The following is a 13,367-nucleotide window of genomic DNA, read 5'->3' as shown; positions in this document are numbered from 1 at the left end:
TCTACAGTACCGAAAGGCCTTAAATGAAAGGTGATCAAAGTATTTATTAATTATGCATGCCATACATGCCTCCATTCAGTCTGTGATGTGTTAATTGGGATGGCGGTGGTGGTACGTGGGCTGTGATCTCCTGAACCACGCTGAATCGTGTTTTGTGAGAAAGCCGTATGAAGCACTGGGCAGGAGATTGGGGCAGCAGTTTTCTCTTTTGAATTTGTCTTTAATGTGTTTAAAGCTTGCAGTGCTGCCTACCAGTCACTATAACTGTGTGTTCTGTCCTCTAACCAAGTTCAACTGTCTTTCCAGTGAACCCAAGTGAGGGACGTTTCTAGGGGTAGAGGATGAGAAACGCCTGGAGGGGGATTTTTATGTGTGTGTGTGAGAGAGGTGTTTGGACATTTCCTTTTTTCTTTTCTTTTTTGCGCAGTGTTACTTTAAGGTTTTGAAAAAGCTTGGTGACACTAGCGAGTAATATAAGCTGTATATGTCCCAAATTAAGGAGCTGTGTGGTTTATAAATTGCTTCATCTCATTTTTACGTTTTACAATGAAACAGGGTCCAGGAGCTCAGGTGGGCTGGAAACTTCAAGTAGAAGAAAAATACTACATTTCCCATCACTCCCTGGCACAAATCTTAAATAACCCAAACATATCTCACTAAGTGCAGACTGAGTACTGTAACTGACAAATTATATCCTGCTCATACTGACACGCTCACTCTGTAAACTCTCCAGACACTTGAACTAAGCATGAAGGGAAACTGATGAGTGATTCTGGGAATTGTAGTTTTTAAGAATTTTTTTTGTTTTGTTAGTACAGCCCACCTGACCCATGTGTTCTCTTGCTGAGTGAAAGTAATGGGGAGCAAGCTTATCCAGGTAACCGACCTTTTTACTTTTCTCGCTGCACAAGTGATTTATTGTCGGTAAAAATGTTACTGAGACAGAAAAATGCTGACATTTGAGTTGTATGTGAATAATCAAATGTTTGTACTTTGCACTAAGTTTTGTTTTGATTTCATTATTGTTTTTTTGTTTTTTTTATAGAAAAAACATGTTTATTGTGAAGGGATCAAATCATAAGATAGTTTAAAGCCCGTATGATATTGAGTGGGATTAGTTGCTGCTGGTGTGGGCTGCAGACATCCCACTCGCACTAATAAAAAAGTATCATACTGATTTTTATGTCATATATATATCAATTGGAAATATTTAAGAATACTACAAACTACATTTTGCAGCAATGTCTTAAGATGAGTTTTTTTTTTCCAGCCATCAGGAATTTAGATGAGCTTTTTTGCCGGCTATTGGCCAGTTTAATCGTTTTTCAGACCAGATATATAATACTGAAGAGACATGGCAGACTTTGGTAGCAATAATGCTTGGCAAGAAAGTGGAATTGGTGGAGGGCAGACGAAAACAAACCTGCTCTTTATTTCCTCTGCTGAAGCAACATCTGCTTTTTCGAAGATGTACGGAGTGCTTTTGGACTGATGCCGGGCTTATCGGTACAACGCAGCCATTACTTTTGGACTGAAACTGGACATAAGAAACCTACCGGACCTCTTGATGGATTTCTAGTCGAATGTTAGTTGGGGAGGTTGTTTTTTTGTCCAAACAGCATGGCATCCTGCACCAATATGCTAAGAATTCCTATTTTTCACCCTGTTCACCTTTATGTCATTGCTCTTCTTCACCTGCCACTGGTAGGTAGGTAATGGGGAAAAAAATGGCCTTGGACGTAAATGACTTGTACATGTAAAGTTTTTTCTACACTCATTCTAGATTCTAGGTATTTTTATAGTCTGAAGAAAAAGAACATTTCTTCTTCTTGTCTTATGCTGAGAGACAGCTGCCTGTATTCTTCTCTAGCATGTAGCGTGTACAGTATCTATTGGTATTTTTTTTTTTTTTTCTCGTTTGAAATCACATGCCGATATTTATTCATCATTTTGACACAAACGACAACTCACGCTCTGTGACGTGTTCTGCTGAATATATCTTTGTACACTTTTGAATTCACAAAGGGGGAGATTAATTCATGGTGAATTAATCTGTAGGGAGACTTTATTGAATTTGACTCGCCATCGTGTGCAAAAAGCTTAAATGTGACTTGCTCGAGTGGTCGTTTGTTGAGGTCGTGGCACTCTTCCATAATGTTGACGTTGCTGTGACCTCCTCAGGGCTGTGATTTTAGACAAATGGCAGTTTCTACTGTTGTCTTCCCAGATGGAGTCAGGTCCTGCATGGAAACGCCAATTTGTATCGTTTATCTCTGATTCAGTCGTGTGACCTATGTTTTGACTGACAAATCATATGCTATAATTTCCATTAGTGGAGTTGTGAGACCTCGAAATGTCAACACCTAAAACCTCATCGCAAGGCTTTGCCGAGTTCAGCTTCCTGCCTTTTAGTGTGACAGGAGGTTTGCCCCAACAGATTTAATACTTATTCTTTATGGTAATGAATCCTTTTTTGCATTACAAACAGGAAATGGGATGACACTTGAACACAGCTGGCTACACTACACTTAATTCTCTCCCTGCTTCATATTTACGTGTCTGCGGACAGATAGTTTGGGACCGGCAACAGAAATACTAGACAGTGAGACAACAGAGCTGATAAAACATTCCCTTTTAGCAGAGCTGAAGGTGACTTGCACTTTAACCACCAAGTTTCTCCGTTTAAACTCTTGCTCTCAAAATGACCAAAGACCGATGTTACAACTTAAACTGATAGTTTTATCCATCAGGGTCTGTTATCTTTCGGTAACTGTTCTGAGAAATCGACAGACTCTTTAGTTTGCCCTGAAAGAAAACAAAACCCGGCCTGCTAGTCTAAACACTGTGCCTCTGTGTCTCAAACTTTGCCTCGAAACCAACCTGATGATGAGCCCTGGGGGAAGCACTGACCACGTTACTGTCAGTTTGTTAAATCATAATGATGAAAACCTAAACTGTAAATATGAATTGTCATATTATTTTTTTTTGTGAACTTTTTCTCTCTCACGCTCACTTCCAGTGTCCAAAGAAAGTTTGCTCAAGGCACAAACATCACTACTGGAGTAGTGCATGGCTTGCCATTATGTGACATGGGAAGATAAAAAAGAGAAATATTGTAGAAAAGAGAAATTGTAAAAGTTAAATTTATTCCTATTTTCAAAGATAAATGTATAAATTAAAACAGTATGGGTTACAGCTGTATATTATTTTTGAAGATCCCCAAATGATCTAATCCTAATTGTTACTGGGGAAATATAATTTCTGTCATTGTAAAAAGAGAACAATTTAAAGGTAAGCAGTGAAAGATTAGAAAAATAAATGGAATAAAATGACTCTGTTTGGTTGCCTCATTTGTCGCACATGTTGCATGTTTTTACATTGTACTATGTGTCTGCATGTAGAATATAGGCTTGATTTGACCATACATGCTGTTAATTTGACAGAAATGAGCTCCAGGTGTTAATGCATGTCACCAGTTCAGGTGGTAAGTCACTATGAATCAAAAGTGATGCTTGAGGGGATTTCCTTTTTTTACGATAAGTATTTGATGACGTTTACAGTTCCTTAACTCAAATGGATATATTCCAACTGAAAATATGTGTAAAAGTTTGATTTGTTCCATTCTCTCTGACAATTTTCTGCAATGCCCATTTATTTCCCTTTCACGAACAAGCTCCATGTGATTGTGTCTGATCATAAGAGATACTGCTAGTGTAGTTAACAGAGAGCCTGGAGGTGTTCCTTGGCCTCCAACCTATCAGCCCCACCTGCTGGTTGTGGATATGTACTGCATGGCCCCTTAACCACACCTTGCACATGTCTCCAGTGTCACAGTGTGTTGTTAGGTAAGATACTTTATTTGTCATTGTACACAGATACAACTAGGCATTGTTTGGAACAAACCTGAGATGCCCACAGCTAAAAAGACTAAAATACATAAAATAAGTTAAATAAATAGATAGTTACACATGATATGCAAATTGCACTTGTGAAAAAAATAGTTTGCAGTGACTAATGTGTTTACACTAGCACACAGGTTGGGGTGGTGGGGGGCGGAGGAGGTGGAGTGTGTTCATCAGTGCAACTGCATGTGGATAAAAACTGTTCATTAGCCTACTGGTGCGGGCGTAGAGTGCTCTGTAGCGCCTGCCAGATGGCAGGAGGGTAAAGAGGCAGTGTCCAGGATGGGTTGGGTCCTTGCAAATGCTCAGGGCCTTCTTGCTACAGCGGGTTCTGTGAATTTCCTCCAGTGTTGGGAGCTGTGCGCCGATGATTTTCTGTGTTGTAGTGATGATGCGTTGTAGGGCCTTCCTGTTGTCCGCGGTGCAGCCAGGATACCAAGTAGTGATGCAGTATGTGATAATAGATTCAATGGTACTTCTGTAGAAGTTGATTAACAACTGCTTGTTAATACATTTACCAGTTGTCAACACTATATCAACTCCCACAACTGCCAGAGAAGACAGAGGTGAAGACCCTCTGTCCCCTAATAGTGACCATTATTCTATTCTATTCTATTAATACAGACAAGCACTTGAGTTCCATTACTTAACTATAGTATATTTGTCTGGTGTACAGTTGACTTAGACCTGTTGACTCTGCTGCTATAAATCACACTACTGTCACTTTACTAGCACCACTCACTTTACCATGTCATTTATCTCCAAATACTCTGTATAGTTTCTATTTCATTCTGTTCTATTTTAGTTTTTGTACCTCTTACTGTTTATTTCTGTTACTTTCTGTGCTTCTCTGTACTTATTTCTGTTGTACCGCTGCTACAAAAACCAAATTTCCCGGAAGATCAATAAAGGTGTAATATATATTTAAGATTTATTTTCAACTGTCAATTTGTGTCATGACACTTTATGGGGGCTCATTTGTTTTAATATTCAGCTGACAAATCAATAATAACGAGTTGTGCAAATTAGTTTAATAGGCCTAATGGAAAGGCAATAGAAAATGAATTAATTTGATTAAGTTAGAAAAAAAACACTAAATCAATGAAAGACACACAAAAGCACATGAGTTATTGACCGATTCGTTTATTTGTTAATTGATGTAAAAGCGATCAACTGATCATGACATAAAAGGCATCCAGAAGTGTTACAAAAACCGTTGGCTTCTTGAATGCCTCACGGGTCAGACTGTCCCCGGAACCTCCCCTCTTTTTCTTTCTCACGACGAACGTATTTTGATGGAGCACACACACACACTAACACACACACACACACAGAGCGAGGTGGAGGGACACCGCGGGATATTCCTGTTAAAAACGCGACCTGACAGTAGGAAATGCAAATTTCCTCACGAATAGAAACGTTTTAATATCACAGTGACTATAAATCATGTCCGCCATATACATTTGTTTTGTTTAATAAAAATGCACAGGTGCGTATGAGTTTTGACAGGCTAACAGTTGAAGCTAATTCAAAGGCAATGCAGTCTGGGAGAGATGTATGGTCTGAGTGAGCCATAACGGTAACGTTACTGATAGCTGACGCTAGCCGTGACTAAAAACACAATTAACGTTCTTCTTCTTAGCATGAGTGAAGGCTGTACATCTAGAAAGTGTCGGTGTGATATTGTTATTTATACCACGGTCTGGGTGAAAACAGGGTGTCCATTAATTTCTGATAATGGATACCTTGTTCGGCATTAACCTCTACATAACTTGTAGCTTGACTTCAAACCTTAAAATTGTAAAATACACTCATAGTTCTTTTTTTTTCTTCATTTTATTTACTTTGTTATGAATGGTGAATTATGTGTTCGTTTTGTGTGGAGATACATACATAACTTGGTAGAAACTGTTATCCTTAGTATCCTTTTCATGTTTTTGTTTAGGAGGTAAAACAAGGTAGTTACCATTTTAAAGATGGAGTCCCTTGCCCTGAACACAGAGGTTCGCCTAGCGGTGGCCCAGTGTTTCCGGACCCTCACTACATCCACAGATACCAAAGACATTATCACAACTCTTCAAACGCTCCACTCTTACTTGGATGAAGGACCAGAGGGTAGAACCACTTCAGTTCAGCGGGCCGAGTTCAGGAGATCTCACTTCACCCGTACTCTTCAGTTCCTTGTCAGCAACATCCAGGCTGACTGGTTACGCAGCCTCACAGCAGCCCAGCGAACAGAGTTATGGGACGGCCTGTTCCTCAAAGGCCCTCCAGAGCAGGCGCTGCTGGTGCTGATGGAGGGAATAGGAGAGCTAAGGTGGGTGGTGTTGGATAGAAGACACAAGGCATTTTCATCATGTTGTCTATTCACTAATTACCTAATGTCACTGCCTCTCCACCACAGAGCCAGCACAAATCTGGACCACTTGGTCAGCATCACTGAGAAGTTCCTTCAGAGTGGTCGACTCGCTGAGCTGCTGTGGTCCTACTGTCTGGAGACAGGTCCCTCTGACTCCCCCCAGCTGCGAGAGACTCTGCTGGGACGTATTGTGGCACTGCCGGACCTCACCGCCAACAGGTTACATCCAAAAAACAAGCCCCTTTTTCTTCCTCAGCAGTACCATCCACTACTGGCTACAGCTATGCTCACTGCCCTGGAGCGGACCTGCCAAGCACTCAAAGGTCTGGGAACTGCGTCCTTTAAACTCTTTGCAATAATGACAGCATGCGGCTTATGTCAAAGATTTATTGTTGTGACATCAAAACGATAATTTCTCATTCTGTCTGTGTGTCTGACTTGTATTTTTAACAGATGGCACAGACTGCTCCTTGACTTTTGTGGCTCAGACACTTGGGAAAGTGTGTATCCAGGGCCATAGCGGTGAGCTCAGTGGAAATTACATAGTGGTAATAATATGTAACAAGAATATTACCAATAGGCATAACTATCATCCATGAAATTCAATTCACTGTTTACCTCCAACTCTATAGGAAATGAATTGACCCCTGGTTGTTGGCTGCTGGGTCGGTAGTGACACGAGAACCTTTTATCCTCCTCTGGCATTTTTGTTTTTTATCTACAGGTTTGGTGCTGGCAGTGATGGCTCCTCGGCTGTCTGCGTGCACACGCTCAGACATGGTGTGGCAGAGGGTTTGCTGGAAGCTGCTGGAGAACGTTCCACAGCAATGGATGGAGAGCGTGCTCACTGGACTGGTGCAGGCTGTCAGCGGGTAAGGTGGAGACTGGAACAGTCACATTCAAACAGCTTGCAGTTTATATGGCCTCGTAGCTCTCAGTTTTCTATCTGCCTGTAATAACACCAGTCTCTTGCCTCTCTTTTTCCAGGCCTGATGCCTTGGGCAAGATCATTGGGAATCTAGTGTTAACAAATAAAAAGGCCCAGTTTGTTATTACTCATAAACTGCTATTACTGCAGTACAAGTATGAGGTAAGAAGATAACTTGCAGCCTGACAATAAATCATATAATCTTATAAATATATGAAGCATGTGTTTTTTACCCCCAGACTCAAGTCTTGAGAATTGTCCTGGGTTACCTCGCAGCAGACAGGGAGCGAAGGCCACTGCTCATCCAGGTGAGTGCATTAGGATGTTCAGCAGCCAAATGAGATCATTTATATATATATTTATGTTGATGATTATGACGTGTGTGTGTGTGTGTGTGTGTGTGTTCGTTCTCAGGTGTTACGGTCTGTGTCCCAGGCCTGGGCTAACCCCAGTGCAGTGAAGCACACACCTCTGGAGCAGCAGCTGTATGTCAGCAAGGCTTTACTTCTGAGTGTGAGTCTGCTGAGAGACTCTGAGCTACAGGAGCTACGCTCAGGTACAAACAGCGTTTGATGCCTCCAATCACTCAGTAAACCAACAGTCAAAATAGAAGTGATTATGGCTCCACATCCTTTGTATCACACCCTCTATAAAATGATCCTATGAAGCGTGTTGCTTTCAGCTCTCCTCTCTCTGTGTGCCTCCTCTCTCTCAGAGTTACTTCAGTGTTTGCTGGGTGGCATGCAGAGCCACCTGGACAGCAGTGTGGTGCGTATCAGGCGTATGGGCATGGTGGTGGGAGAGTGCCTGAGCTCTCGCATGGATATCAATAACACTAAGCTCAAGTTTGAGGTACAAACAATGTGTTAATTGCGAGATACAATGCTCGTCGGCATAATTGGCTTCAACATATTTGACTCCTCACTCGACTGAAATGCCGTTTGGGACCTGCGTTTGTATTGTGCTGTGTTGTAGTATGATCAGGACGAGGAAAGTCAAGAGCTGCTCTCTCTGATGACTCCCATTGCTGGTGGTGAGCCAGAGGCTGAGCCAGAGGCTGAGCCTGCGAACGGGTAAGTGTCTACATCTCTGTAAACGTTACAATTCGGAGGAATCTTAACTGATATGCAACAAAGTCTGGCAGTTTTGTGTAAGATTTATATAAAACAACTTACCACTATGAACTACCAAGCATTACTATCCCTATTTCTATAAGTTGTGGGTGATATGTAGCTGCTAAAATATAAATGTAGCTACATCTACTACAAAATTTAAGAATCTGCAGTCTGTTTTATAGCGTGTTAAATTAAGAAAATGAACTCCCAAGGACACACAGTGCCAGTAATATTCTGAGTACTTAACGACTATGTTTAAACAACGGGCCAATTCCCATAAAACGTAGTCACTATATATAATAATAATAATAATAAATTGAATTTATATAGCGCTTTTCAAGGACTCAAAGTCGCTTTGTAGGCATTGCTTGTATTTAAGAGAAGGTCTGTCATCTGCAGAGTTGATTCTCCTCAAGAGACCGGTGAAACAACTCCATCTACTCACAATGTATCGTCTCAAAATAAGTCAAACACTGAGCCAGACTCCGACCTGGACAGGTAAGTATTAGCTCTTGTCTGTTATACTAAATGTATTTGTGGGGAGTGTCTTTGTTAACTCCAAGTCTTCTACTGGTGCAGCGACGATGAGCTCACTCCGTACGACATGTCTGGCGATCAGGAAATAATGGAAGCACCCCCACCCCGCTACCTACGGGACTGTCTGGAAAGTATGGCTCCACAGATCACAGTTATTCTACCTTACCGATCATGTCCTATTTAAATGCTGTGCTGCTAGCTCCAGCTCTAATCATTTCTTATCCTTCCTCCAGCTTTAATTTCCTCTGAGGACGCGGGGCATGTGGAGCTCAGTTTGAGAGCCGCTGAGGGTTTAGTGAGGAAGAACGTTTTTGCAACCAGAGAGGTATGACATCAACACACACCACAGAAATATCCAGTGCTTCAGGTTCATTCATTTCTAAAATTACACTTCAAAGTACTGCTTGTGGCCCATATCTTTATTATAAAACTGACACAGTGACAGAAGGTGTTGTTCCTTACCTTACCATTTGTTTGTTTGTTTGTTCAGATCAGTGTCCAGCTGACCAAAGTGCTTCTTCACATGGAGGATAAATACAGCATAAATAGCTTCCTGAGTCTCAGACAGGCGACCATGGTGGCGCTCACTGTCACTGACAGTATCCCTGTATGATCAGCACCTTAGTGTCTTCACGGTTTACCTCTTCAAATCAAAAATTTCCGTTCATTACCACGCAGCTTTATTGCCATTTTAGAGCATGCATTCTGCTTTTTTTCTTTCTTTCTCTTTGCTTTCCGTGATAGGTGATTCAGTATTTGACCACAGAGTTTTACTCCTTGAACTACAGTCTTCGCCAGCGGCTCGATATCTTGGAGGTGAAAACAAGATATCTTGTAGTGGCTGTGTGCCTTCACTAAAGAAACGTAGTGATTGATTTGAACTCTTTTGAGTGTAATCATGAGGCTGTTCTTGTTTTTGGTTTCTCAGGTCCTTGCTCTGGCAGCGCAGGAGCTCTCCAAGCCAATCAATGAAAAGAGAAATCCATCTATGGGTATTGCTGCCAGCACGGATTTGACTCTGTACCCTGGTGACAACCCTGTTCACTGGCGACAAGTAGTAGAGAAGCGGATTCAAAGCAAGACAAAACGCCTCAGAAAGGTTAAAATAGACCGATATTTTCATCTCCCTTTTTAGTATTTGAGTGAAGGCTTACCCCTAGAGCGGGATATGTGGTTCTGCGCGGGCTCCGTCACAGCTTACGCCATAGCCTACGTAAGTGGCCTGAGGTTTATACTCGTGCGCTGGTATCTGCGTCGTCCTAGCGTATCTCTTTAAGAGAATAGCAGAGCTGGCATGTGTGTTTGCTTGGGAGTGTGTGGTAGAGCGAGTGAGAGAGTGACTGGGATTAGCTTCGGAGCAAGTACCGACTCTGGAGGCGTAGACGGAGAAACAAAGTGTCTCCCCTGTGCTTTGTGACCACGGTGGGAAAGCTGTAGCAGGAAAAGTTAACCCTCTCCTTGATTTCATGTTGTTAATGGAAAAGAGAACCCAGAAATGAGTAGGGGGAAATGTGACGCTATCAAGCCACGGCCAAGTGGACCAATCACAGTTGTTGCGCTCTGCGTCGCTGCAACGTTAAGCTTTTCAGTCATTTCTCTTGTGCTACAGGGTGCCACACAACCTCAAGCTAAAGCCACCCCTAACCGTTACGCCCCTGTTGCTGGACATTTCTTTTTTCCTCTGCTCAGCAATTATGACAAGTAAGTATGTTCTTTTATGCTAATGTAAAAGCTAAACCCCCACACTTTCTGTATACTAAAGTGTACAATTGAACATTTTAAAACTGCAATGTAATACCTTTCTTCCAGGCCTCAGGTGACCTTTGACCTGTTGGGTGGTGACCATCTTGTACTGGGCAGGTTGATCCACACCTTGGGCCTCTTCATGCATCTGGCCATCAATGCACCGGTAATCTGTCCATGCTAATGTGTGACATGATCTCAATGTACAGCTTTACATCGATATCAGTGTGCTAAAGTTTTAGCTGTAACCCTTGATGCAGTCATTCAATGTATATATTTTATTATAAAAGAGAACATTAATAATGGGATTTATGGCCAGGCAGAACAGTTGGAGTTCAGAAGCTGTATCTTTTAAAGTGTTCATATTATGCTTTTTGCCTTTCCTTTATTGTGTTATGTATTTTTTTTGTGCACGTTATAGGTTTACAAAGTGAAAAAGCCCAAAGTCCACCCCAAAGGGACTTACCGTCTCCAACAGAAAACACTGTTCACCAACTGCTCCAAACAGCTCTATTGTAATCCAGCCTTTACTTCCGTGACGAACGTGCGTCACTTTGTAACACACATTGTATGCTCGCCTAGCTGCTAGCGTGGCACGCCCTCATACTCTGCTTCTGACTGGCTAGTAGTCTTTACCTAGGTACTGCGCATGTGTGACTCCCAACAAACATGGAACAGAAGTGAGATGTCTCACTCTCTAGCTAAAACAGAGAGCTCAACACACAGGGTGAAAAGAGGAGCTGCAGTACAACAAAAATATGGTGTTTTTTGAAAATTAAACCATTTAAACCTATTCTGATATAACCTCTAAATACAATTATGAGCATAATATGAGCACTTTAAGACCAGGAAAAGCCATTGACACAATATCATAATGTTACAATGGGCTAATATAAATTGGAATAACAATATTTTCCAGCTATACCCCTATAGAATTCCGATGACTTTCTTTTTCTTTTCAGATAGCTGCACAGATGGGTTGTGCCTTACTGGACTTTGTGTGGGCAGTGCGCTACCATGTTGATCAGTAAGTATGATTCATGTAGGTTGTTTAGACAGTTAAGTGATATAATATCTGTTAAAAAGTCTGAGGAAGCTATTTGTGGTTAACGGCACCATAATGTAGTATTCCTGTATGGCTATTGCTTCTTCCCAGCAACATGTTCCTTTTACGTTGTCAATGGAGAATCTAAACAGTCAGACAAAAAAATAACAAAAGACCTGAATAGACTATAATGTCAGGACGGACAGGATGTTTTGTTATCTTATTTCAGTCTGAGCTTTAACCTGAAATCTGTCTGTTAAAGGATGGTGAGACGAGGCGTCCTCTTCGCTGTCTGCTCTGTGTTTCTGAGCATGCCCAGTCAAAACCTGCTGGTGGACCTCAGTGATCAGCTGTTTGAGACCAGAACGTGGCTGGCAGGTAAAAAAAAAAAACCAGGGGGAAAGGTTCCAAGGGTTCTTTTCTTGAAACTTTGAAATAAATCTCTCCTTATGATGTGACATTCAGACAAAGCATTTGTTCCATTTCTGTCACGCATTTAATTTAGAACTTGTTTTAGTTACTAATAATAGATTAACCCTAAAGCAACATCATTCTTGTAAATGCACAAAGGTCTGACGCTGCACCTGCACAATGTAATTCTGTCAGGGATGTCCCCGCAGTGACACACATTCATGATCACACAAACACATGAACAGCTGGACTGAGCATTTCTGGGAAGTAGATGGGGAACAAGGATGTCCTGTCCAACACGGACCGTCCATGACGTGATTGTTGCTCAGCAACAGTTGGATGTTCTTTTATCCGTCTGAGGATAAAATTAGTTTTACATCGCAGTGAGCGACATGGAGCTGAATGACACAGGAGACCGTTTTTCCTCCCACGTAAGATTGTTAAATGTGCAAAGAAAATGCCAGAATTGTGTGCATTTTGATTGATTTTCCTTTTGTAATTATACTGCGAAATGTAGACGTTCTTGTCACCACTGCTAAAGCTGCTAATTATCTTTTTTTGTGTGTGTTAATATCCACAGATGTGGCTGAAGGAGACCCTGATGCAGATTGCCGGAGTCTGGCTGTACAGAGTCTGGTACTGCTGGATAAGAGCCTGAAGAAACAGCTACAAGATCATCAAGCACTGAGCATGGAGCCATGATCACAGCATCAACAATGAACAATGTAATACTGAATGTGTCTCTGATGCGGGGAGGGCTGTACTGTACCTACTCGTCATCCTCACAGAGCCTGGAGGATTGAGGTCGATGGAAGTGATGTTCCGGATATTTGCCCACACATTTTCATATCCTGGAACACCCCAGCAGAAAAGGAGGGCACATGTCTTCTCACATAAAATGTCTGTCTGCATACCTAAACGCACGCACGCACGCACACACACACACACACACACACACACACACACACACACACACACACACACACACACACACTATTGTTTAGATGAACTTATGTACCAGATAAAATATTGATTGAATGAAGAATAGGATGCCATTTTGTCCACCAATACAGTGTAAGTTATGAGGATATCCTTTTCAACCTCTTTCCTGTACTGGCACATCTCTCTGTGTGGTTGTTTGTTTGCAAAGGACATCCTGTGAATATTCACATGCATAGACGCATTCACAAATATTTGAAATACTACTACTACATCATCCCCCTTTGACAAATGAAATGTGTTTTTTTTCTGTATGACCCTAAACAATGGAACATTTTGAAATATACAGTTGTTTATAGTTTTATTTGTAATAGCCTGTTTTTGTGCT

General features: G+C 41.6%; 1 protein-coding gene across 3 annotated transcripts; it reads left to right on the top strand.

The window, feature by feature from the left end:
- Window positions 1–5,207: 5,207 nt before the first annotated feature.
- On the top strand, window positions 5,208–13,337 carry telo2 (TEL2, telomere maintenance 2, homolog (S. cerevisiae)). 3 transcript variants are annotated; one of them, XM_078279592.1, is made up of 21 exons: window positions 5,208–5,288; window positions 5,848–6,219; window positions 6,307–6,584; window positions 6,715–6,783; window positions 6,986–7,133; window positions 7,249–7,351; window positions 7,429–7,497; window positions 7,604–7,745; window positions 7,905–8,041; window positions 8,165–8,262; window positions 8,704–8,802; window positions 8,884–8,972; window positions 9,075–9,166; window positions 9,332–9,448; window positions 9,586–9,657; window positions 9,770–9,940; window positions 10,451–10,542; window positions 10,651–10,750; window positions 11,547–11,611; window positions 11,892–12,007; window positions 12,621–13,337. In XM_078279592.1, the coding sequence occupies exons 2-21, from the start codon at window positions 5,879–5,881 to the stop codon at window positions 12,740–12,742; spliced, it is 2,520 nt and encodes an 839-aa protein (XP_078135718.1). In that variant the 5' UTR covers window positions 5,208–5,288; window positions 5,848–5,878; the 3' UTR covers window positions 12,743–13,337. The 3 variants fall into 3 exon arrangements, with proteins under 3 accessions (XP_078135718.1, XP_078135717.1, XP_078135720.1); XM_078279591.1 differs by having other exon boundaries at window positions 5,210–5,391; XM_078279594.1 differs by lacking the exons at window positions 9,332–9,448; window positions 9,586–9,657 and having other exon boundaries at window positions 5,210–5,391.
- Window positions 13,338–13,367: the final 30 nt, after the last annotated feature.

The sequence above is a fragment of the Sander vitreus genome, chromosome 21 (genome assembly GCF_031162955.1).
Source record: "Sander vitreus isolate 19-12246 chromosome 21, sanVit1, whole genome shotgun sequence".
In the NCBI taxonomy this organism is placed as follows: domain Eukaryota; kingdom Metazoa; phylum Chordata; class Actinopteri; order Perciformes; family Percidae; genus Sander; species Sander vitreus.
This window is presented reverse-complemented; position numbering and strand designations above follow the sequence as displayed.